Source organism: Oreochromis aureus, linkage group 13 (assembly GCF_013358895.1).
Source record: "Oreochromis aureus strain Israel breed Guangdong linkage group 13, ZZ_aureus, whole genome shotgun sequence".
NCBI lineage: Eukaryota > Metazoa > Chordata > Actinopteri > Cichliformes > Cichlidae > Oreochromis > Oreochromis aureus.
The window spans coordinates 4021151-4046142 of NC_052954.1; the positions used below are offsets into that span (position 1 = coordinate 4021151).

The 24992-nt window shown below is 41.3% G+C and overlaps 1 protein-coding gene across 1 annotated transcript in view; it reads left to right on the plus strand.

Moving 5' to 3' along the window:
• The first annotated feature begins 692 nt into the window (after nucleotides 1–692).
• Nucleotides 693–24992, plus strand: part of LOC116311266 (B-cadherin-like) — a 32083-nt gene continuing 7783 nt past the window's right edge. Inside the window, exons 1-12 of the mRNA XM_031728324.2 lie at nucleotides 693–933; nucleotides 1690–1804; nucleotides 5548–5636; nucleotides 5784–6005; nucleotides 7189–7329; nucleotides 8372–8527; nucleotides 9581–9722; nucleotides 10055–10227; nucleotides 10788–10916; nucleotides 15798–15983; nucleotides 16151–16401; nucleotides 23270–23412. Coding sequence (XP_031584184.2) covers nucleotides 883–933; nucleotides 1690–1804; nucleotides 5548–5636; nucleotides 5784–6005; nucleotides 7189–7329; nucleotides 8372–8527; nucleotides 9581–9722; nucleotides 10055–10227; nucleotides 10788–10916; nucleotides 15798–15983; nucleotides 16151–16401; nucleotides 23270–23412 — 1798 coding nt within the window. The 5' untranslated portion in view covers nucleotides 693–882. The remainder of the gene's footprint in view (nucleotides 934–1689; nucleotides 1805–5547; nucleotides 5637–5783; nucleotides 6006–7188; nucleotides 7330–8371; nucleotides 8528–9580; nucleotides 9723–10054; nucleotides 10228–10787; nucleotides 10917–15797; nucleotides 15984–16150; nucleotides 16402–23269; nucleotides 23413–24992) is intronic.

Here is a 24992-nt window from a genome sequence, read left to right on the forward strand (position 1 = left end):
TGTTTAAGTCTTAGATTTTAAACAGGCTATATAAATTTCAATGGGAGCAACAGGACGGTCAAATGTTGCTGATTTTACTACAGAGTAGTACGGATTGTAGGGTAGCAAACATCGTGGGAAAACGTTTTCAACACTGCAGGTTACCTGGGTGCAATGTTTCTCAGCTAAAAAGAAACATGGCCTGACTCCTATCGAACTACATAAAGAGTAACTGAAGGTTAAATGCAGCTAATAGGGCTTTGGAGCGTGATGTCACGGGGGTGGGCGTGGAAAGGATTTTGGCCCGATCCGCCATTTTGGGGGTCTAAACAATGCAGCTAATATGTCCTGTTTTAAGCCAGGCACTTTTACACCTCCGCTCCGCTGCGTCTCAGCCACCATCGCTCTGGCAGCAACGGCGCTAGAGCCAGAGCAGTGGGGGAGGCGAGCTGGAACAAACCATTGGGGGGGGGGGGGTATCTATACTTTTGTTGTTAAATTGTTATGTCTCAACCAAGTACTGTATGCTTTTTATATTTTTAGTAGTGTCTCACACAAAAAGCAAATATTGTCAAAAAAGTAAGAAATATTTGGGGGTGCTTTGCCCCCCAAAATAGGCTAGAATCGCCCCTGATCTGCAGAATGTGGCTGGCTGAGCTCAGACTCAGAACACTGTTGTCTGTTCCTACTATCTGCTGTGTATCTGTGAAGTACTCAGGAACAGAAACAGAAACTATCATGTTATGTCTCTTCACGCATGACGGAACCAGGGTGTTGCGCACCTGTAACCTGACATCATCTGCTGAAAGTACCTAAACTTAATTCCATCCAGCTCCCAGTTACTGAAGCTACACTTACGGTGCAACAAGAAGAACAGGAATATTAAAGAGGGGATTTGGAGAGATGGGGACTGCTTGGTTCGCGGTTTTTGGCGCTTTAGTCATCGTTTTTCAGGTGAGACGTCTTCCTTTTGTTATAATTAATTTATGTCATTTTCCATTCTGTTTAAAGTTACTTAAAATAAATATGGTTAATGTTATATTACCTGCTGCAATTAAATAAAATTAGATTCATTTTCATGTGGAAAGCACCAAGTCAAAACAACAGTCACCTTGAGGTGTTGTATATTGTGAGGGTAAGGCTCTACAATAGCAGAGAGAAAACCCCAGCAATCTAAGAACCACCTAGGAGCAAGTACTTGGCGACAGTGGCAAGGAAAAGCTCCCTTTTAACAGGAAGAAACCTCCAGGAGATCCAGGCTCACGGAGGGGCAGACACATTTGTTGTGTTTATGCATCAAGTAACCTTTTATTGTAAGAAGAACACTTTTATTAGTCATAGCACTTGCTGAGACTCTTTAAATGGGCAGAAAAACTTGGGCAGGATTTAAAAACTAATTAATCTGTTTCACAGGCATAGCAGGCTTTTTTCCCATATCCCTCCACATTGATTCCCATTATTCCATTGATGACGTTTTGTTTTGTAGTTTTATTGTTTTTTTATAGTTTCCTCTGAAAAATGGCATATAGACATGTCTTAAAGTATTCATATTATTTGATGCAACAAAAGTATTTTAATTGTTGTTTAAAATGCCAGTTATAGTTATTGTTATATTGTCTTGTGTTATTCAGTTACTCTTATTTTCTCTTGCTTATAATTAGTCCCTTTATTATTACAGGTCCAACCAAAATACTCTTTCTCCTCTTCTAGGTCTCATCACTAGAAATAGCTGAGAGGTCGACATGTGTGCCTGGATTTGAGTCAGAGCTGTTGATTTTCAGAGTGTCCAGGGAACACCTGAGGCCGGGCATGAGACTGGGAAGAGGTAAGAACAACCCAGGAATCTAGTTGTCTTACTGATAACCTGAATGAAATGGTTGATGTTTCTTAACATCCAGTAGAATATCATAATAGATATGTGAGGATTTGTTTAAACAAACCTGTGGGAGCATTTAGACGTGAGTTACTGCCCTACATGAAAAAACTTTTGTAAAGGATTCCTCATGCCCAGATGGCCTTTAACAGGTTAGCTGCTTACGTTGTTCTCGGTTGAAACCCAAACAACATCATACCATTTGTTCCGGATTAAGTTTGAAGTCAGAATTTTCGAGTTCCCAATTAGAATTTTCATCTGGACCTCATCTCCAATTTCCATCTTGGAAATTAGCAGCATCCTCCATTTAATTGTTGTCAATCCAAGATGGCAGCAATGAAGGTAACAATACTATAATTTTTAATCTGTTCTACCACTGTTGTGTGTTTGTGATCACTAAATAAAGCATATGTAAGGCACTGACAAGGCTCTGTCCAGACACCCATATTAACCCCCCCAACCCCCCCAAAACCAAACAAAAAAACAACAACTATGATGCTGTATTGCTTGCGATGTATGAATAGCTCTACCTTGCTTTGAAGTAAAACACGTCTGTCTTTTGGTGCTTTTCCAGCTTAACTAGTTGTGGCATCCAACTGCATCTGAGTTGTAAGGTTTGTGGAATGCAGATTGAGCTCTCACACTGCTCGCAAATACTTTCAACCTCAGGTCAGAGCAATGTCCCCAAGCCTGTTTAGCAGGCTTTGCTATTCAGATGTTATGAAGCACTGAAAGAGAAAGAGAACTCTGTTGGTTCCAAGAACTCTGTTGGTTTCATAAAACTGAAAGATGATATAAAACATAAGTGGACTGTAGCCTATTTTCAAATAAACTGTAGTTATGCAGGCTTTAACATGAATATTCACTTATTGCCTTGATTTATTTGCCTTTAGTTGCCTTTATATAGTGCCAAATCACAACAAAAGTCACTAAGGTGAAAACAGAGAGACAGAAAACTATGAACTTTTGGCACTTCAATTCAATTGGGGATGAAAAACTGCCTTTTAAAAGGAAGTAACATCAAACACAACCAGGCTCAGAGGAAAGCATCTGCCATGACCGGGTGGGGGGTGAGGCGAGGAACACTGTGAAATTCTATTCATATCAAAAGTCTTGCGCGACATACAACATAATGTCGAGCAAAAAATTTTATTTCACAGATGCAGGCATTCATTGTCATTCACACAATTAAATTCCTTACGTGTAAACATTTCGTTAGATTAAGACAAACAAAGAACAAAGAGGCAGAGCAGTTAGTGAGACAGTAATGTCAGGTGGAGTGAAAGAAACTGTTTTTCTCGTATCCAAAAGAGTTTATCTCACAGTACTTGTTACAGTAAATGACATACTGATCTTTGCTGGGAAAAATATAGCAGGACTCCTTCATCAAACCACCTGCTTAACAAGCTGTAAAGAAGAGTTTACTTGTCAGCTCCCCCAATTCACCATTGTTTGTTTTACACAGCAAAAAATCTACATTATAGTCTACATCTACATCTACATTATAGTATTGTACTATAATCACACCTGTAGGATGTTATTATAGATGAACTGATAAGACCCACATAGTGTTTAAGTTGCACACTTTGACAGCAGCTGTGGCTTTCTATCACAGTGCTACCTGTGACGTGGAGGGGTGGGTGTAAAGAGAGGCATCAGGTTTACTAGACTTTATTGTTTTATTATAATTTATTTTTAGGATTTAGTAACATAATATTGCCGATTTAGGATAATACAAAAGATAAATCGTTTGTATTAAATGTTGCTATTTTAAAACATAGAAATAAAAGCTTTTTTGCTAGCAAAAAATGTACAGGGGCCAGTGTAAACTCTGTGCTACTGACCTGGGGCCGTTGAACTGGACACCGAATTATTAAGATTAGTTTTTAACATTAATTATTAATATCTACATTATCAGAGGATCTGTTTCCAGCTCCAGGAAACTTCAATGTGCAGGACAAGACTCAGTTCTGAGAATGTTTATGCTCACTTTGGTTCATTTTAGCCGCCACATGTGCAACGTACGCACTCATTCACTAGTGCATGTAGACACACACACAAGAACACATGCACACGAACAACAAACATTTTTCTCTTCTTTCTCTTGTCTCTTGAAAATGTACTGTTGCTCATTAATGAGAAGTATTTCTAATCCAGATCTACCCATTATCCAGTGGAATCATGGGTAAAAATGGTTAAGAAACAAAGAGCAGCCTCCAGCAAAATTCAGTACTTAGCAAAATAAAAAAGAAATTTCCTGTCTCAGGTGGAAACCACAAATGTGTTTCACCACCTGAGGCAAAAACACCACATGGAGTTCAAACAGGCTACGAAGGAGGAGGTACTAGAATTGAGGAAACAGGCAAAACAAGGTTTTTAGGGCAGTATAGTAACTTAAGAATAATAATAATAATAATACTAATAATAATCCAAAACTACAAGCAGGAAATTACCTGCAGTTTAACTATTTGGTGTGTGTAATCTGGATCTGGAAAATGTCCTCTACTGTTCTCTATACTGTTTATGGGTAAGCATATATAATGTAAACAGAACTGGTCCTAGCATGGAACCCTTAACCTAACACATGAATTATACTTCTGCTTCAGATCTATCTATCTATCAGATAACTATGCCACAATCTTTTTCTTAACCTGACGTATACCTTCCAAGAAGTTTAACTCAGGTTGACGTTTACCACAATGATGTAAATGGCATAGAGGGTTCTGGTTACAATGTCAGTTGGGACCTAGATTTCCTGCAGAAGTCTCAATCAAGCTTTAGTGTGTGAAGAATGCTCCCTGATTACATGAACAAATTGGAGTGTATTAGATAGATGTGAGTAAAACCACTGCAGAACAGAACCTCTAATACCAGCAGTGTTATAATCAATGTAGTAAAACATTTTAGTCAAGAGTATCGAACAATGCACTGAGGTCTAACAGGACAAGCACAGAGCTGAGTCCATTGTCAGAGGCCTTATTAAGATCATTTGTAACCTTCACTAAAGATGTTTCTCTTCTGTGATGAGCTCTGAAACCTGACTGAATCTCTTCAAATAAACCATTGCTCTTTTATAACTTCAAGAATTTTTGAAATAAAAGGAAGGTTGGAGATCGGCCTAAAATAAACTAGGATAGCTGCGTCAAGTGATGGCATTTTAAGTGATAATTTATTACTACCACCTTAAAGGCCTGTGGTACAAAGCCCATTTATAGAAATGGACTGAAATTAAAATGATCATGAAAGGCAGTTTTAACTGTTCTGTTGAGATGAGAAGCAAGGGGGCAAATCATATTTAATTTTTTCTACATTACGCAATAAAATTGCAACTGTTCCTGAATTATTTGCTCTTGTCCTCAGTTTTCTTATTTTCAGTCTAACTGTAATATCATTGATCACTTCTAATTTATTACTTCATGATAGTAAATTTAAATGGCTTAGCTGTTGTTTGAGATCTGTGGTTTGTCTTATATACCTAATTCTCTGTGGTAGGTATTCTGTTGGAAAATACTAAAAAATACAGCAACACTACCAGCAGGACATAAGCAAGCATTAAGAATTTTCTAGAGACTTTTTCATAATACAGTGAACAGTAATGACCATTTAGTACATGCAGCAAGGTGATATAGACTTGCCAGTTATTTCATTGCATGTTCCACATTTATAATGATTCACTTTTTTCTATCCTTTCTCAGTGGGCTTCACTGACTGCACAAACCGCACAATATTTCTTTTCGGCACTGATGACAATCGCTTTGGTGTAAAGGCAGATGGTGGATTAATGGTGAGTTAACTTGACGGCAGAGTAGGAATTACTGGAAAAATCACAGGAAAGTTTATGGAATTGTTCTAATGAAAAGTAGAAACTCATTTCTAATGAAATGAAGTGTAGTGGATGCACTAATAAAACTTTTGTTTTTTTACTTTCCAGGTAAACAGAGAAGTTGTTCTTTATAATGGACACCACAATTTCTTCATCAACTCATGGGACTCTCAAGGTCAGAAAATAACAGTTCCAGTCAGGGTAGTTCATTATGAGCATCACCATGGACACCATCATGGTCATCAATGTGGAAAGCACCACAATGGAGACCACATAGAATACAGCCATCAGCATCACAGTACTGAAGTGAAGTCTGCTGACCACACAGAGGTAGACACTGTTTCATACAGGACTGTTTAATGTTTTATAGACACTGTTTAATGGGGCATGAAGGAAAAGTTCAAATCTATTTATATTTTTTTCAAAACTACACATTTACAGACAGGGCAGGACTGATAATCTGGCATACTTGACATTTTCCTGGTAAGTCGATACACTTTTGGGCCAGTGGCCATTTTAAAGGACCACTGCACACTGACAGCATCCCATTCAATCATTCCACCTGACACAGCCTTCGCTGTGCAAGTTTAGTGTGGAAGAATTGGCAAACAGGTGGAGCTGAAAAGCTGAGAGAAAACAATAAAAAGAAAATAAGTAGTACCAGCAACTAGTAACTGGGCCTCACAGTCACAGGATGATGCTGCTAGCACCGGCTGTGGAGGAGTGAGGAAGAAGTGATGGAAGATTAGATTAATGTGGTAAGAAAAGTGAAATGAATGGCTACTTTATCCATGAGCCACTGCTAACAGCTAAAGTGTAACTTTTAATGCTAGGACCAATTTTTTGTCGCAATCCATTCCATTCAGATGTGAAGGTTGTTTCTGGAAATCATCTCTTTATTTTGCATGAGAGGCCAGACTTTTACCTAATGTACTTTTTTTTTTGAAGTGTTCTCCCAGCTTCATGGAAGTCTTTCAAAGTGATTTTTCGGACATTGAAAATTATTTAAAAAGTAGCCAAACTGGTCCTTGGTACCTGAGAAGGGAATGTTTTTTCAAGCTTAATTTTAACCTTGCAGCTTAACCTTAAGCTGCAAGGTTAAAATTAAGCTTAACCTTAAGCTGAAAGTGTTGACTTGATGGATGTACATGGGAGTAAAACTCTCATCAGCTGTTTCGACTGAGTTTTGTGGGGCTGGGATATGTCTTTGTAAATGTGTGACAGGACTGAACACACTAACACCTCATGGAAAACCTCAAATTTAAAATTCTGCTCCTCAAATACAAGGTCTTGAATAATCAGTCCCCATCTCATCTTAATGACCTTAAAGTACCGTATCACCCCATTAGAGCATTTCCCTCTCAGACTCTGGGCTTACTTGTGGTTCCTAGAGTATTAAAAGTATAATAGGAGGCAGAGCCTTCAGCTTTCAAGTCCCTCTTCTGTGGAACAGCTTCCAATTTTTCTAATATTTTGGTTGATTTGTAATCTATGAATCATTCTGTTTTCCCAGAATACCACTGATCCACAAGCACATGCTCTTCAATTCCCCAAGTCTGTTGGAGGACTGAGGAGGAGGAAGAGAGACTGGGTTATTCCTCCACTCAATGTTCCTGAGAATCAGAGAGGACCCTATCCCCTAAAAGTAGCTCAGGTAAGGGGAACTGAATGACTTTTGTTGACATTATTTGTGGACAGGATTTCTTTGTTGTTCCTCTGCAGTCAGCGTGTGTTTTTCCCATTTTTAATTGTCACTATTGAATCTCCAGAATTTCCAGTTTTTTTGGATGCCTCTTAGTTATGAGCTAACTTTGTTAATTTTAGATAAGTAAAATATCTATGAAAGAGAATGAAAAGTTATTGCTTTAAGGAAAGATCTAAAGTTTATGTGCAGTAATAAGACAAAGATGTTGGCAGTTTAATACATTGACACTTGTTTTATTACTGTCTTTTCCATACTGTGTGTTGGAAATTGTTGAAATAACAGAATTATTCTAAGCAGACTACAGACTTGTGTTTCATGCTATATACTGTATATTGGTTAATTTAGCTTACGATATCCACTACTGTGCTGTCTTTCTCTGCTCTCTTATCTTTGATATCAGGAAAACCAGGAATCTGTTGAATATCTGAGATTAATGTGCATAGCCTCTTTGCTGTTGTATAAATGGTAAATGAACTGGTTCATGAACAGAACTTTTTTACTTCTTCATTTTCTTCCTGAACACTCAGAGTGCTTTAACAACTTGTCCTATTCATACAAGGACTTTTTCCCATGCTTTTTCTATGAAAGTGCTTTCTAACATTCACAAACATTGTAAAGCGAATCATAGTTAGTATCTTGCCCAAGGATATTTGAAAAGCAGAGTGAAGTAGATAAGGATTGAACCACCAACCTTATGATTAGTAAATTACCTGCTTGACCTCATGAGCAACAGCTATCCCAGAACTGTTACCCTCGTCACCGAGAGTGATTTAAGTCAATGTGGTGTGTTTTTTCCAGATCCGCTTAGAGAATCTAGCAATCTTATTGATTTGAGATCACAAGATGACTGAATCATTCTGATCGGTGTATCAGGATAACCAGGAATCTCTTGATATTTTTGAAGATGAACTTGCACAGCTACTTTATTGTTGCATAACTTTTACCATAGACAGTGAGAGTGATCTAACTCAGTCCTGTGTGTTTTTTGCAGATCCGCTCTAATGAAGATAAAACAAGGAAGCTCTTTTACAGCATCACTGGTCCAGGAGCTGATCTGCCTCCTGTTGGTCGTTTCAAAATGGACAGACAGACTGGCAATCTGTATGTAACACAACCACTCAACAGAGAGGAAACAGCCGAGTATACAGTAAGCATCCCCACTTTGTCCAAATGTTTTCCAAAGTGTGTATATTTTGATGATCACTTGATGATGAAAGCTTTTATTCTGATTATCCTTTCATGTGGAGTCCCTTTGGAAAACTTTTTTATAAACATTTTATGTTCTAAGTCCTGTTAAAATTGTTTGTTTTTGATGTTCTTTGAACATCACATAAAAGAATCAGGCCCCATCTTAGCTTAATGACCTTATAGTACCGTATCACCCCAATTGAGTGCTCTCAGACTGCAGGCTTGCTTGTGGTTCCTAGAACATTTAAAAGTACTCTTCTGTGGAACTAGCTTCCAGTTTGGATTTGAGAGATAGACACCCTCTCTACTTTTAAGATTAGGCTTAGAACTTAGAACTTTTTTCACTCACTGTGTTTTTACACTGCTCTGCATTTAATTATTAGTTATTATTAATCTCTCGCTTTCATGTCAGCGTGTCTTTTGTTTTGTCTCCCTTCCTTCACCCCAACCAGTAGCGGCAGATGGCCACCCCCTCCCTGACCCTGGTTCTGTGGGAGGTTTCTTCCTGTTAAAAGGGACTTTTCCCACTGTTGCCAAAGCTCTTGCTCGGCAACAGTGTTTTATATATAAATTTAAAGCATCTAGGGGAAACTGCTGGTGTGATTTGACACTATATAAATAAAATACCATTGAAGTGATTACAGGTATCGTTCTGAAATATTCATTTTATAGATGTATTGAGACTCTTTACATATTACTAGATATGTCAAACATTTCCAGCTGAAAATTGCAGATCTCTTTGGTTGTTTCAAAAACAAACGTACAATCACCCTTTTGAGAGACAGAAACAAAGCAGTCAAGTAACAACAACATATAAATGATCTAAAATCTAAAATTTTACAGGAATTGATTTCAGTTTCATTTATATCACAACAAAAGTCACCTCAAGACACTCAAATCTTTGCCTTGTTTGTATTGTGTGTAGATTAAAGGTGTAGAGATAATTGAATTAATTTAAAGGTGAATCTGAAACTTTCTGAATCAAACATGTTGAAATCTTCTGCCTGTGTAGTTTGAAGCACATGCTGTGGTAGAAGGAGCAGGACAAGCTGAGGCTCCTATGGAGATTATAGTACATGTGATTGACCAGAACGACAACAAACCTTATTTTACGACAGATTACAAAGCAAATGTTGCTGAGGCCATGGCCATTGGTATGTTTAAACATATTTTTGACATTATTTTGTTTTTTGAGATATTGCACAAGCAACCTTGTTGGCACTTATTTTGCAGTTTTCTTTATTTTTGCTACTGTCTACAATTCTCATCAATAGAAATCAATGTAGTGCAGAGGTTTAAATGCAATGAATTTCAAGATATTCAGAAACCTTTAGAACCTTCAGAAAATTACAATGTGGGTTGGAATGAAGTTAGACTTTTTACGCTAACTCTATTTTGATTTAATAAATTTCTTAAATGAAGCAATGTGAAGACCTTCTAAAAACTTCTGCTCTTTATTTCCTTTTTCTGAATTCCTGCACTCCAGGGACTGAGGTGGTTAGGGTTGAGGCCAAAGATGACGATGAGCCAGATAATCTCAACTCAGATATCCGCTATCGTATTCTGAACCAGGACCCACCCCTGCCCACTGACAACATGTTTGAAATCAACCCAATTACTGGAAGCATCAGAGTCACTGGTAAAGGACTAGACAGAGAGGTAAGACTTGTTAAACACATTTAACATACAAGTGTCCTTTTACGCCTAAGTGCTGAAAAAAGCATTTTTATGAATCAGGATCAGTAGTCTGCCTGTCACTGCTTAAATCAATCATAAAGAGGGCACTGCACCAAAAACACCACTTCTGATTTCTTGGATAATGATAATATTTACCTTTGAAGTAAAACCTGAATTTACTGCTGAAAACAAACACTGTTCATGAAGCTCAACTTTTACTTTAGAGTCTAATGGTCTCCATTTCTAGTTTGTGTCATGCTTGTCACAGTTTCACTACTGCTTGGTGAATAATACACTATATATTTAAAAAGTTTGACCAAGGCTAATATCAGATAATGGCATCAGGTTTGCAGGTATTTGTCATAAGCAAAATATAAAATGAGTTTAGCTTCAGCTTTTCAGCAGAATGCCAGGCCTTCATAGATGAAGGGTTTTAGTAGGTTTGAAAGCTGTGTGTTACAGAGGTCTGTAAACTTGATGTCAGTGTTTCTTCCTTCCTGCTGATGAGCTGATCTACCTTAACAGTCCCCATCTCTTAACAGAAATATCCACAGTACACTCTGACAGTACAAGCAGCAGATATGGCGGGAGAAGGGTTATCTGGACAAACAAAAGTCATCCTCACGGTGACAGACAGCAATGACAACGCTCCAGTCTTCACTCAGAAGTCTGTAAGTATGAAGTACTCGTAACTGCAAACTTCCTGTTTAACTGCTACTGTAAATGCTGTTAAAATGTTCTGTGTAGATTTCATGATGTAGATGACTGATTTATAATAAGTTACATAATTTCATGAATATATATATATATAGTTTGTGTTAAAATGTCTTTATTTGAAATGTACATGTGTAAAGTGTAAAAGCTAGTGTCTCGTGAGAATACCCCTTAACGAGAGTACACGAGACTTTTCATGGACTGCGAGGGAGCAGATGTCTCTCATGAAGCGATTTTAAGCTAAAGGTTTACTAAAAGAAAGGTAACACAAAGACTTAAGGACCTCTTTTCAGGACAAGCAGCCAACGAGGTATTTGTCATTTGAGAAATGTTTTTATTTGTGTTTGGACTTAATATGTGTACTGTAAAGTTGCTAATTGGTTTGTACTGTTTACTCGTGACCAGTTCTCACGGCGTAAAGGCGTAATGGCGTATCGGCGTACTGGTGATGGTGAAGCTGAGGAGAGAAAGCTCAAGTAATAAACGCCCGTTTCAAAGAACCGACCTGTGTCTGTGTTGTCGTGAAGAGAGCTACAGCTACCTTTTCATTCTGTTAAAGCAGAACACATTCAGTCTGTATCTAACTGCCTTACCGATGTTACGCTCACACATACTGCCACAGCAAATGCACACCATTTAACAAAATAAGTCCACGGCATGTGCAGTGACTCATGTGAAATAAGAAATGACACAGGGAAAAAGTATTGAACATGCTTACTGATATTTAATACTCCATCCAAAAGTATTTATTGGTGATGACAGCTTCAAGAAGCCTCCTTTATGGAGAAACTAGTCGCATGCATGCACACAAGCAGTTTTCAAATCTTGAAGGTTCTGTGGGGCACTTCTGTGAATTCTGAAAATGTATAGAAAGAGCCAAAGCTCAATTGGATTCAGGTCTCAGGGTTGGGCCATTCTAGCAGCTTTATTATCTTTCTCTGTAACCAACTGAGACTTTCCTTGGCTTTGTGTTTGGGATCATTGTCTTACTGAAGCGACCACCTTTGCCTCATCTTCATCATCTTGGTAGACGGCATGGTGAGTGGGCATACAGACCATGGCAGTTGAGTGCATTGCTTATTATTTTCTTTGAAACAATTGTAGCTACTGCATCCACCCTGCAGGGGCCTGTCCTTCCATAATGGTTCCTCCTCTTGCTCCTCTTTCTTGGGTTTCTGCTGTTGTTAGGAAATGATTAGACAACAGAGGGTTTTCAGGAAACACTGTTAAATGTTCAGTTTCTATGCCATACATCAGAACAAGACCTAGAGTGGTGCGTAGGTTCTTTTACATTTTGAACGAAGCCAGTTGAGCCTAATAACAGATTAAATGCCATGTTGAGGCTGCCATTTATAGTATCTACATGGAAGTTAAAATCACCCATAATAATAATAATTTTATCTGAGCTGAAAGTCTGAGAAATCAGAGAGTAACTCTGTGTAAAGCCCAGGTGGACAATAGATGACAACAAATAAGACTGGCTTTTGAGTTTTACAGCTGGGGTGGACAAGGCTAAGCATCAGGCTTTAAATGAATTAAAACTCTGTCTTTGGTTGATTAATAAGTTGGTAGTCTTTGATGCTGTTGAGGATACTGTATTGTTCTTTCTTTGTGATTTTTTTTTAATGTTTAAGTAGTTTTTTGCTGGTTTTTAGTTTATTTTTGTCTGTTTGGGAGCTGACACGGTCTCTAAGGGGATGGGGGTTTGGAGGTATAACAGGAGGAGCTGCAGAGAAGTAGAGTTGGATGTCTCGAGACGGGTCTTGGTCTCAAGACTGTCCTTTCAGTAAGTGAGTGAGACAGTAGACAGCAGTGAGGAGGGCTGTGCGAGTGCATCGCAAAAACACATAAATATGCCTGACAACCGTAAACAAAGCAGGATCTGGCTGCAGTTTAAAGACTTTTTTTGTTGCGGTCTCGGTCTTGGTCTCGTCTTGACTACAAGTCTAATGGTCGTAAGAGTGAGATGGTGCTGGCAAGACTGGCAGCCTTAACCCAATTTCCCTCGGGAGGAATAAAGTATTATCAATCAGTCAATCAAAGACCTGCATGCCAGGTTTACTGTGTGTGAGAGTGAATAATTGTCTGTGTCGGCCCTGCGATACACGGTGTACCCCTCCCTATGACAGCTGACGTGGCCTCCAAATTCTACTTTTTAGGGAAAATGCTTTTCATCATTATTGATCACTTTATGGTTTTACTGTTGTCAGAAGAAAGGTCCTGACCGCCCTCTTTCCAGCCACGTCCTCCAGCTTATCCGGGGTAAGACCAAGGCATTCCCAGACCAGCTGAGAGATATAATTTCTCCAGCCTGTCATGGGTCTGCGCTGCAACATGCCTGGGACACCTCACCCAGGAGGCACCTAGGAGCCATCATTGTTGCCTGAACTGCCTCAACTGACTCCTTTCGATGTGGGGGAGTAGCGGCTCTACTCTGAGCCCGTTCCAGATGGCTGAACTCCTCACCCTATATCTAAGAGGGAGAGGCGAGCCATCCTTCGGAGAAAGGTCATTTCTGTGATTTCGTTCTTTCGGGCCTACCCAAAGATCGTGACCATAGGTGAGGGTGTGGATGTAGATTGACCATTAAATTGAGAGCTTTGCTTTTATACTCAGCTCTCTTTTCATCACGATGGACTGGTACAGTGTCACTGCAGCCGCAGCACCAATCCTTGTTGATCTCCTGCTCCCCTTACTTGTGAACAAGAATTTAAATTAAAACTTAAACTCTTCCACTGTGTCCCTGACACAGAGTGGGCATTCCACCCTTTTCTGGCTGAGAACCATGGCCTCAGACTTGGAGATGCTGATTGTCATTCCTGCCGCTTCACATGGATGTGAACCGCAGCCTATTACAAGTGTTGTTATTGCTAAAGCAGGCCGAGGAATAACTAAACATCTGAGCAGGAAAGTGCACGAGGGACAGGTAAAGAGGCCATGCTGCTAGCGGGTTGGCTATGAGCTAAGCTAAGCTAGCGAATCCCTAAAGACATAGTGAGTGACTACTGTGAATGTAATTAGTGGCTGAATCATTCCATAAAATCATCATTCCATAAAAAACTGATTAAAAAAACTGAAAATCAAGTAGCAAATATTTATGTAATTCACATAGTTTTTGAGACGTCATTTTACTGGTTGTCTTCTTATGTCCTGTTTTGTGAGTGCCCCACTTGCACATTTTAAGACATCAGCCAAGTCCCCACAAAACTTAACCCAGACAGCTGATATGAGTTTCACACCACACATCCACCAGTTAACCCTGGTCTAATACATTTTAGTTTGAATGATTGGAAAGTTAGAACACAGTTTGAAAAAAGATTCCCCTTCATGCAAAGGCATTGAAGCATTAAAGCAGCCAATGTCCAAAGAACAACTTTGAAATTATGGACAATCCCTACTGCATTTCTAGTACAAATGAACCAGCTGTGGATAAATGAGATGCCGGAAAGCCAGACAGTCCTGATCCCCAAGGATCCCCAGACGGGACTAGTCCCATTCAAGTACCAGCCAATAACTTGTCTTAGCACAACATGGAAAGTCCTGTCGGGTATCAGAGGGGCAAGACACCAGCTTCCAGTAGATAGGGCCCGGTGGCGCCAGTGTCCGGCAGCCTCGCCTCTGTCAGTGCGCCCCAGGGTGGCTGTGGCTACAATGTAGCTTGCCATCACCAGTGTGTGAATGGGTGGATGACTGGATATGTAAAGCGCTTTGGGGTCCTTAGGGACTATTAAAGCGCTGTATAAATACAGGCCATTTACCATTTTTCAGCTATTCTCTTTTTAAAAATAATTTTAACAGAAATTTTTATTTTATTTAAAATAAATTAAATGCTGCATCTAGTACTATGCAAGCTTCTAGCTTTGCTTGACAATGTTTAGAATAAACCTGATGACACGACATTCCAGAAAGCCTAAAAGTCAACCAAACACATCCCAAGTTTGAGAGCTGTGATCAAGACTCACAAAAGACGAAGCAGACTGAGCCCAGAAATTGCTAAAAACCCGTGTTACTCTTAAAGTAAACACAGCAATCTTGTTAACAAATAGAGAATTTGTCATCACTCTTAGGTAATTTGTTTTTTGATATTTTACTAAGTGCTTTATGAAGTTAATGGGTTCATCTAACATGTTTGCTTGGTCTTTAAATTGTGATTTCTATTTGTTGTGTTGAGTTTTGGTCAGAAGACTATTGCTGGCTACTTTCCTTTTTGTGTTTTAATCGATTTGCCAGATATTTACCCATTTGTTTTTGTAATTAGAAGGTCTATATTTCAGTTGCTGGAGTTGAATTTTATGTCTAATTTAATTAAGTTGGTATTTAAATATTAAAAATTCACATTTTGGGGCCAGGTGGGTGGGTTTGATGACTGTGCTGAAGTTTGAGCTGATAATTATGTTTGTTGATTTGGATAATAATGAAAAGAGGTTGTGGAAGAAAGATGGATTGTCATTCCTGGGGCCACAAATGTTGACTAGCATGAATATTTTATTATTTAGGGATAAACTGATAATCTTATTGGATCAATAAGAGATGTATTACAAATTAATGTTTTTTCACCTCCTTGCTGTTTACTATTATATGTTTGATATTATATCTTGTGAAACTTTGTACTTTAAGATTTCAGATTTCTGAGTGTGCAAGTCAGTTTCTTGCAAGAAGCATATGTCTGCAATAAGGAGACATCATTAGAAGGAATTGAACATGAATTATTGATGTACAATTTAAGGTATTTGGCGGTTAGACTCCGATGACCCATCTCAGGAAAAACAGAACAGAGCAGAACACCAAGATCTGTTTTGACTCCCATGATTTCTGACCCATCCTTAATTTTCTCACAGTATAGTGCGACAGTTGATGAAAACAAAAAGGATGTTGAGGTGGTAAAGATGATAGTAACAGACGAAGATGAACCACAAACTCCAGCCTGGAACGCTATCTTCAAGATCATTAGTGGTGATCCTGATGGACTTTTCACAGTAAAAACAGGAAATAACGAAAATGAAGGAATCCTTTGTACTGCAAAGGTAGGAAGAAAATCAGGAATTCATTCATAATATTGGGAGATACTTATCATCAGTGAATATTTTCTTTAGTTGATGGAAGCGTTTTCTGTGATTTTTTTGTGACTTAATAAAAATCTGTGCCAACACCCTTATGATGTGTTTTTTCTCCCTTCCTTCCTTCCAACCAGGAGCTGGACTTTGAGACGGCCAGCAAGCACACTGTGTTGGTTTCAGTGGAGAATGAGATTCCTTTTGCTCCTGGGGTTTCTGTGGTCACTTCTACCGCCACAGTGGTGGTGGATGTAAAGGATGTGAATGAAGCTCCAGTCTTTGATCCAAAGGAGAAGCTTGTGGTAAAACCAGAGGACCTTGCTGTGGATGAAGTCGTGGTGCAGTACACCGCTTCAGACCCAGACACTGCACGCAAGCAGAAAGTAGCGTAAGTCAACTAGGAACAAAAAAACCCCCAAACATCTTTTTACTTCAAACAACATTTGAAGTAAAAAGGTAAACAAAAAATGTGTCACCAACCTCATAAGCAAAAATTACATTACTCTCTAAATATTGAAAAATAATACACTATAAAACACCCCAGTATTAGTCAGAATACTCTGGCTTGAAAATTTTAATTGTTTTCTTAATGTTTTCTTGATATCAGAGGAGAACGGCCAGACTGCTTTGAGCTGATAGGAAGCTAGCCTTGACTCAAACTACCACTAGACATTCATATGTAGATATGCATAACCATCATATGCAGAGCAGCATCTCTAAATGCACAGCACATTCAACCTTGAAGCAGATGGGTTACAGCAGTTAAAGATCAAACTGGGTGACTGGGTGATTTGTTAGCTAAGAATAGATAACTGAGGCTACAGTTTACACCACACCTGGACAAACAAAGATTGGAAGAATATTTTCTGGTCCGAAGAGTTTTGATTTCTGTTGAATGGTAGGATCAGAATTTGTCATAAACATAAATTCCACAGCCTGCGTCGTGTCCCTCCCTTCAGTGTGCCTGTCTTCTTATTGATGCTTCCAACAGGATCACAGACCATGTCTCAAAGCTCAGATAATCTCAAACTGGTTTCTTGAACAAGGCAGTGAGTTCACTGTACTCAAGTTGCTTCCACAGTCACGGGATTTCAATCCAATGGCGCGCTGTTGGGATCACCGTGTCTTTTTCTTCGCTAGCGTGCTCATGGAGGATTCGCGAGAGAGAGAAGGAAAAGCCTGTGCTCTCTCAGACGGAGATGGCGGGCGGGGCCTTGCACCACGTCTCAGCAGCTCATTGGCTTAGAGCAACTCACGTCTACTCCACAGCATTTAACCCTTTAACTGCTGCACCTGTGGCTTATTCACTATAAACAGAGTGTAACTGCTAAGATTAATGGTCCTTTTTTTCATTTTGGTATATTTTATCCAAGCCATCCTTAAATATGGGTTACATAAGGAAACTGAATTATGACAACACACAGTAGAACCATAAAATGATCTGTAATGATGAAAAGCATTTTACCTAAAAAGTAGAATTTGGAACCTATGTCAGCTGTGGTAGAGCAAGAGGCAGCGTACACCGTGTCTCGCAGGGCCAACACAGACAATTATTCACTTTCCCCCACACTACGGACTACAGACAATTAACCAGTTAACCTAGCATGCAGGTCTTTGGACAGTGGGAGAAAGCTGCAATAGCCGGAGAGAACATGCAATGTCCACACAGACCCAGGACTCGGGACCTTCTTGCTGCGAGGCAACAGTGCTAACCACCATACCACCTCCCACAAACTGCCATAGTAGCAGAAACCCCTAATTAGTTAAAAATTACCGCTCAAAGTTAAGGTTTTTTTCAAGAAACTGGGTGCCACGGTTAGGGATGGGTATCGTTTAGGTTTTATCCGATACCGGTGCCAAACCGGTACTTTTAAAACGGTGCCGGTGCTTAAACGATGCTCGAACCGGTGCTTAAAGAATGGAGAACACAAACTTTGTTCAAAAACCTCTAATGTTTTTATTTTTAGCAGTCTCTTTTTTTTCTGCAAAATGATAACCAAGTTAGCCTTTTCTGTTGATACAACATACCTCCTTTGGTTGGAACCGGTGCTTAAACAATGGAAAACACAAACTTTGTCCTAAAACCTCTCATGTTTAGCTGTTTTTTTTTGTAAAAAGATAACAATGTTAGCCTTTTCTGCAGCTATAGGGCATATATGGTATCATTCTAGACAAGAAGACAGCCGCATGTAACTACGATGGTGTTTGCTAGTTCACCTTACGTGCATTAATTTAATAACGTGGTTAAAATGGCCTGCATTTGTATAGCGCTTTACTCAGTCCCTAAGGACCCCAAAGCGCTTTACACTACATTCAGTCATTCACCCATTCACACAATGGCAAGCTACATTGTAGCCACAGCTGGGGCACACTGACAGAGGCGAGGCTGCCGGACACTGGCGCCACCGGGCCCTCTGATCACCACCAGTAGGCAAACATGGGGTTAGTATCTTGCCCAAGGATATTTGGCATGCAGCCGGGAGGCAGCCTGGGATCAAACCACCGACCTTCTGATTAGTGGTTGACCTGCTCTGCCACCTGAGCTACAGCCACCCATGCCAGGTTAGCCTACTCAACGTAAATTACACACGAACAACATTAAGCTACTCACCCAGAGAAGGACGGCTGCTGCTGCCATCATCATCCGTCATCTTTCTGCTTAACTGGCAGGGCTAGGGGCCAGGACTCCACTCTTCGGGTTCTTTTTTTTTTTTTTTTTTTTTAACCTGTCCCATTTGGTTCTTTTGCCATCAGAATTATTGTCTAAAGACGAAGAAAGATGCCCAACGGATTTACTTTACCAAATGGACCATCCCAGCCTTGCCGTAATGGTCCATCTGATTCACCTTTTATTGTTTATTTTATTTTCACTTGCTGAATACGGGACAGACTTGACTGGTGGAAAAAAAAGGGGAGAAAGAAAGGGAAAGAAAAAAAAAAAACCTGGGAAGAGGGACGGGGAAAAAGGGCAAAAAACAAAAACCAACAGAATAAGCAGACAAAAAAAAAATACATATATTGATCACCTGGATCACCTGTTGAGAAAGAAAAAAGAAAGCAAGCAGAAGAAGACAAGAGTAATAAACAAGATCACAATGATATATGGGAATATGACAGTAAATACTAAATATTAAACATTATGGTGCAGCACGTGAGATCGACAGCACACAGTGTGCTTTGAGGTAGGAGCCCAAAAGGGTGTAGTTTGTGTGTGTGATCACCCGTGTGTACACCTGTGAGCATGAACAACGCTTGTTTTTAAAAGGTTCTTCATGTAATGATCTGCTAGAGGGTGTGGGGGCCACTGCCCCGACCTCCAGGGCATGAAGCAGGTATGGAGGAGATCAAAACTCCAGACATCCAGAGGCCCCCAGAACACAAGAGACCAAGGAAGACCAACAGAGGGGCAGCCGCGCCACTATCCCAGAAAGAGCTGAGGAGAGTCCCAGATGAGGGGTCACTCAGCAGCTGCGGAGCAGAAGCCAGGGGTTGCAGTGACGTGCCCGTGAGCTCCGCCGGCAGCCAGCTGTGCCTGAGTCACCGAGCCCCGGGCGAGAGGCCGAGGCACCCCATCCCCGGTGGCCTGAGCGAGCCCCAGGCTCCATGCCCCGATAAGCAGCCGCCAAGGAGTGAGCCGGTGGGTACCTGGGCGCCCACCCCCGGACACAAAGAACCACCAATGCACCTGACATATAGACACAGACAAACAGGCACACACAGATACAAACATCTATTCCCACCCTCATGCTCTCAACACTCACCCAACGTGGAGACAGACATAGAGAGACACTGTACACACAATCACACTCCCCAAGCGTACTCTAAGCCCCGGGTCTAGGTACCCTTGCCCTGGAGGGGAAACTGCGCCCAGACCCAGGTGGTGTTACCCTTTTCCCTGCGGTGGGGAGAAGCAGACCGCCCCGACTCCGCAGCAGCAGGGAGGCCCCACATTCCAGACCCCAGTCGGACGGCCAACTCCTCCTCCTAGCCCCCCCGCTCCAGCAGGCCATAGAGAACGGGGGTGTAGGAAGACTCCAAACCTCCCTCCACCCGCTCATATGTAGTGTTTGATGTATGTGTGTTCTAAGGTGCATTTAAAACCCACGAGGGCATGGAGCTACCTGCCAGAGCAGCAGGTAAGCGTATAGCCCCTCCTGCTAGCCCTCAATGTCTACGTGTATTTAAAATTGAGAGGTGGGCCGCGACGCCAGGGGTGAGGTGTACACCCTGATGGTGATTGGAATCCATGTAGCGTGCCCACCCCCAAGATCCTATATGTATGTGTAATGAGAGTGTGAGTAATGTGAATGTCTAAGTTGTGGGATAAAAGTTGTGGGTTCTTGGGGGATGTTGCTAACTCCGGGTCCGATAACAGGCACCACACCCGCAGTAGATGTGCTCGGTGTGAAGTCTTGCAGCAAGCTATCAAATACGGTGCATTTCTCGGCTTTTAAAAAAACGCTATGTGTCGCCAGGTGTTTCATCAGATTCAAGGTGTTACCTCCTTTGCACAGTATCACCTTAAAGCACTTGTTGCAGGCTGCTGAGTTTGCATCTTTTGCTGTGAAGTACAGCAAGACTTTTGACCGCTTTGCCTTGGACATTTTTAATCTGTAGTTCTGCTCTAAAAGGACGTACGTATCTGGGCCCGCCTACTATCCTTGGAAAGGTAAAATGATTGGCTAGAATCCAAAGTGTATGACATCTCAGGAAAAAAAAAGCACCGAAATAAAGCACCGAAATGTGTGCTGCTTTTCGGTCTGGTTACCGTTTATGTCAGAACTGGTGCCATAATGGCACCGGATACCGGTACCCATCCCTAGCCACGGTTGCTATACTCTTTGAGTGAAACCATACTTCAGAACCGGTTTTACTAACAAGGAAGGAAGTGATTCCTTCCTTTTAGCACATGAAAACACTGTGTGGTGGTAAATATGAGGATGTTGAAAAGATGGTGCAGAAAGCTGCATCTGGAGAAGGCCTTTGTGGGGAAGGCCCTTTTTCTCTTAGACTCAGCAGACAAGTGAATCTGCCAGTAGCCTTTAGTTGAATCCAGTGTCGTCAAAATACGAGCAGTGCCTAACTGGTCCAAGAGCTCATCAACCCAGGGTGTCACGGCCAAAAACCAAAAACCACCAGGTCAGGGGGCGACCTGAACAACAGCACAAGAGTCCATGGTCACCCAGCCGACGAGACATGCTGGCTGGGTTTTCACATTGCTGCTAGTGAAAACATTACTTAGGGATACATTTTCAGTTTCTAGGTCAGTACCACACAGAGTGTTATTCTTCATGTCACAGAAATCCAAAGTACACCGAACATTAGCCTTAGCCTTAGGAACATTGGCTTCATGGGATGCGGCTAAGGGAGCAACACTTGAAACAGTCTTTGATTTCACTAAATCATTAACATGATCTACGATTTCCTTACATGGTCCCTCTGACACAGTTCTTTCACCCTTACCACATGACACTGACTGGGTTTCAGTCTTAAACAGAGTTTGTTCGGCCACATGAACAACATTCACACTAGTGTTCCTGGAAACATCACTTAGCTGTTCATAATCAGTCTTGATCACATTTGCCACAGCATGAGTATCGACAAAATCATTGTCAATGACGGAGCAGTCCTTAGCACAAGTAACACACAGATGATAGTGAGCATTTGCATTTATAATGTTTTGATTATGGCTTTACACAAGAATCCATTTCTTGTGTAAAGCCATACACAAGAAATGGCTGAACAGGAGATACTGAATAATCAGGGAATGGGATAAGCATCAAATTGTGACACCTCATTCCCCTTGCAGTAGTCAACACAGAACCATAGGCCCATCTTTCTTCACCACAAGGCAGGAATAGTGGAATCTGGCACCTTCGGCTCCAACTTATCTCTCTCCTTTACCAGGCTCAGAAGAAGTTCTCTTTCAAAACATCTCTCAGTATCTCACCATGGAAAGTGGCCTGTCGCGTGACCAGTGGAAGATTCCACTACCACCACGTCTATCCAAGACAAACCAATCAATTCAAGAACACGGGGCCCGACCCCATTATAATAGCCCCTGGCCCAACACCAGGCATTCTAACTTTCTTCCCCACAGAGATCGTAAGAACCCCTCAGAGTCCTGGACCATGATAATTCACTTAATCTGTTTACTGAAGCAACTATAAAGGTAGTCCACGAACATGGGTTTTTTTCTGAATTCTTCTTCTATTACTCTGTAATTATTTTCATCAGGGAAATATATTGTTTTAATAGCTGTTATTGCATTGCTGCAAGTAGCTTGTGGTTTTGTGTTTGTGACTATTGCCTGCTGTCAAAGATAACCTTTAGTAATAATGGCTAGTGGTTGGTTGTTTCCATGCTTTCTGCTCAGGTGCATGTTCATGTTTTTCTTTTCCACATGCACCTTTTCAGATTCATGTTTATGCTCTAAAGTCACAGTTAATCTTAGTTTATTCCCAGTTTAGATTTTTAGTTAGTTTATCTCAGTGTGCTTTTGCCTTCGTTTTTTCCGGCCTCCAATAAACAGCCTTTTTTTGTTAAATCGGATTCCTGCCTTCAGCGTATTAAATAAACTCAAGGTCTGCTGCTGAAACCCCGTGACATCCATCTTCCTTCTGGTCCTGATGCCCCTGAAATAACTGAATTGCTTTCAGCAGGCTCTCTTGTACTGTCCCTCGGGCCTGCTGAACAAAACCCCCTCTGCAGCAGAGCCACAGAACACACCTCCCTCATGATTTTTTTTGCTCGAAATTTAACATTTTTCTCAAAATAATCAATAGCTTTTTTTTTCATTTCTGTTGTCCTAATACTACTTTGGATAATCGTTATCAGTAAGGTCTTAAAAACCATTATTAATATTATTATTATTTCTATTTGGTTTTTTTTCCTTCTCTGTTTTTTATTTCTTTTTCTGAAGAAAAGCATTTTTATTAGCCTTCAACCGTAAAACCCTGATTGATAGGTGTGTCTACTAGTGAGATCAGGGGTAGCACTGGTAGGATACAGAACCCTGTGACAGTTAATGTGTTTCATGAGGTTAGGCAAATTGAGGTGACTGTTGTTGTGATTTATCACAATATAAATGATATTGAATTGCATTCTGCACCTAACCTGTCACTGTGTATTTATCCGAAGGAAAAAGTAAGTCTATGTCAAAAATCAAATAACACATTGTGCCATATTGTGAAACATGCTAATTGCAATCGCCCCGCCTCACAGTATTACCATCTTTCTGTGACTGTCTTGTACAGGTACAAAATGATTAATGACCCTGCAGGCTGGCTGAATGTGGACAAGGACACAGGCCTTATTAAAGTGAGAAGACTCATGGACAGAGAAGCTCCTTTTGTCACAAACAATAGATACATCGCAAACATTGGTGCATATGATGATGGTAGGTGGGAGTTAAGACTGCAAACTATTATCATCATTTGACTCCCATACACAATGACCACTGATATGATTTTATTAAATTACAAGTGTATGAATAATTACACTGGTCAACAAGAGTTTTGCTTCTGGGATTCCTTCATCTTTACTTCAGCAACTTTCACTTGCTGACTCAGAATCTGAAAACTGTTTTTGTCTAACACATCCTGATTTACAGTATGATGTTCCAAGTATTGAACAATGAGGATGACTGGACAGAAACAGCAGTGCGTTTCAGCATTTAGGAAATACGTTTTGTTTCAAGAAATATGTTTTGTCTCGTATGCTTTGTCTGTCCTGAAATCTGTGAACTCTTACTTCACATTGAGTTCAAAAGGAAACTGAGGCCAACTAAATGATCAGCTTGTAAAGCATTCATGCAACCAATATCAGGGAAAACTGAGTATGATGGGTGAATACTGTTGGTTCTCACAAAAAGAGAGATGTGCAGTACAAGCACAAAAAAGGTGCCGCAGACAAGTTTCAGCTGACTGACCTCATATTATTTTGAGCTGAATTGAAAGAAATATACTTTTGTGGTGGACCACTGGAGGGCTCCACTCACACCCAGTTCTCAGGAAGTGTTGTTGCTATGTTTTGGAGGGAAAAGTGTTCAGTTGTGTGGTGATGAGGAATAAACGAGGAGTGTTAATCGAGAGCTCTCGTGTCGTCTGTGTTTACCTCCACATTGGTGACCCCTGACTCGAACATGCTGCAGTCCGATGGTGGCACCGACTCCGCTCTGGATGCATCAGCAGCCACCAGCCCTCTGCCTCCGGCTGCAGCTGCGTTTGCTGTGCCGCTCGAGCTGCTGGACTTTTGGCTTCACGATCCCCCGTCGTGGTTCGTGCACGTGGAGGCTCAGTTCGCCCTTCGTGGCATCTCGGCTGACGACACGAAATATCACCAGGTGGTGGCCTCTCTCGACCCGCTAGCCACCCGTCGTGCGTTGACTCTCCTCCGGGACCCACCCGCCCGAGGGAAGTACGCCGCCCTTAAGGAGCTGCTTCTTCGGCGCTATGCCCTCTCCAACGCAGAGCGAGCCGAGAAGCTCCTCTCCCTCTCAGGCCTGGGTGGCGGTACGGCTCTCGAACTGATGGAGCGCATGCTGTCCTTTCTCGGTCCGGACGACGGGGGATTCCTGTTCGCCCACATCTTCCTCCGACAGCTGCCGGCGGCCGTGAGAGCCGGCCTCGCCAACTCTCCGCTTCTGGGCATGAAGGATTATCACTCCCTGGCTGAGGACGCGGATCGTATTCTCTTGGCTACCCGCGCTTTCCACGATCACGACCTAGTTCCAGCCTCGCCGGCGGCGCCTTCTACTTCCCCGCTGACCTGCCCCGACGTGTCCCCTCCTTCGCTGGCGGCAAAGGTCGCGGCACAGCAACACCGCGGATGGGACCTCTGTTTCTACCATCAGCGTTTTGGCCCCAGAGCGCGCCGCTGCTTGCTGCCTTCTGCTTTTCCAACCCTGGGACACGGGCCCCAGGGTCGGAGAAACTGCTCTTCATAGAAGACTCGCGCTCCGGGAGACGTTTCCTGGTC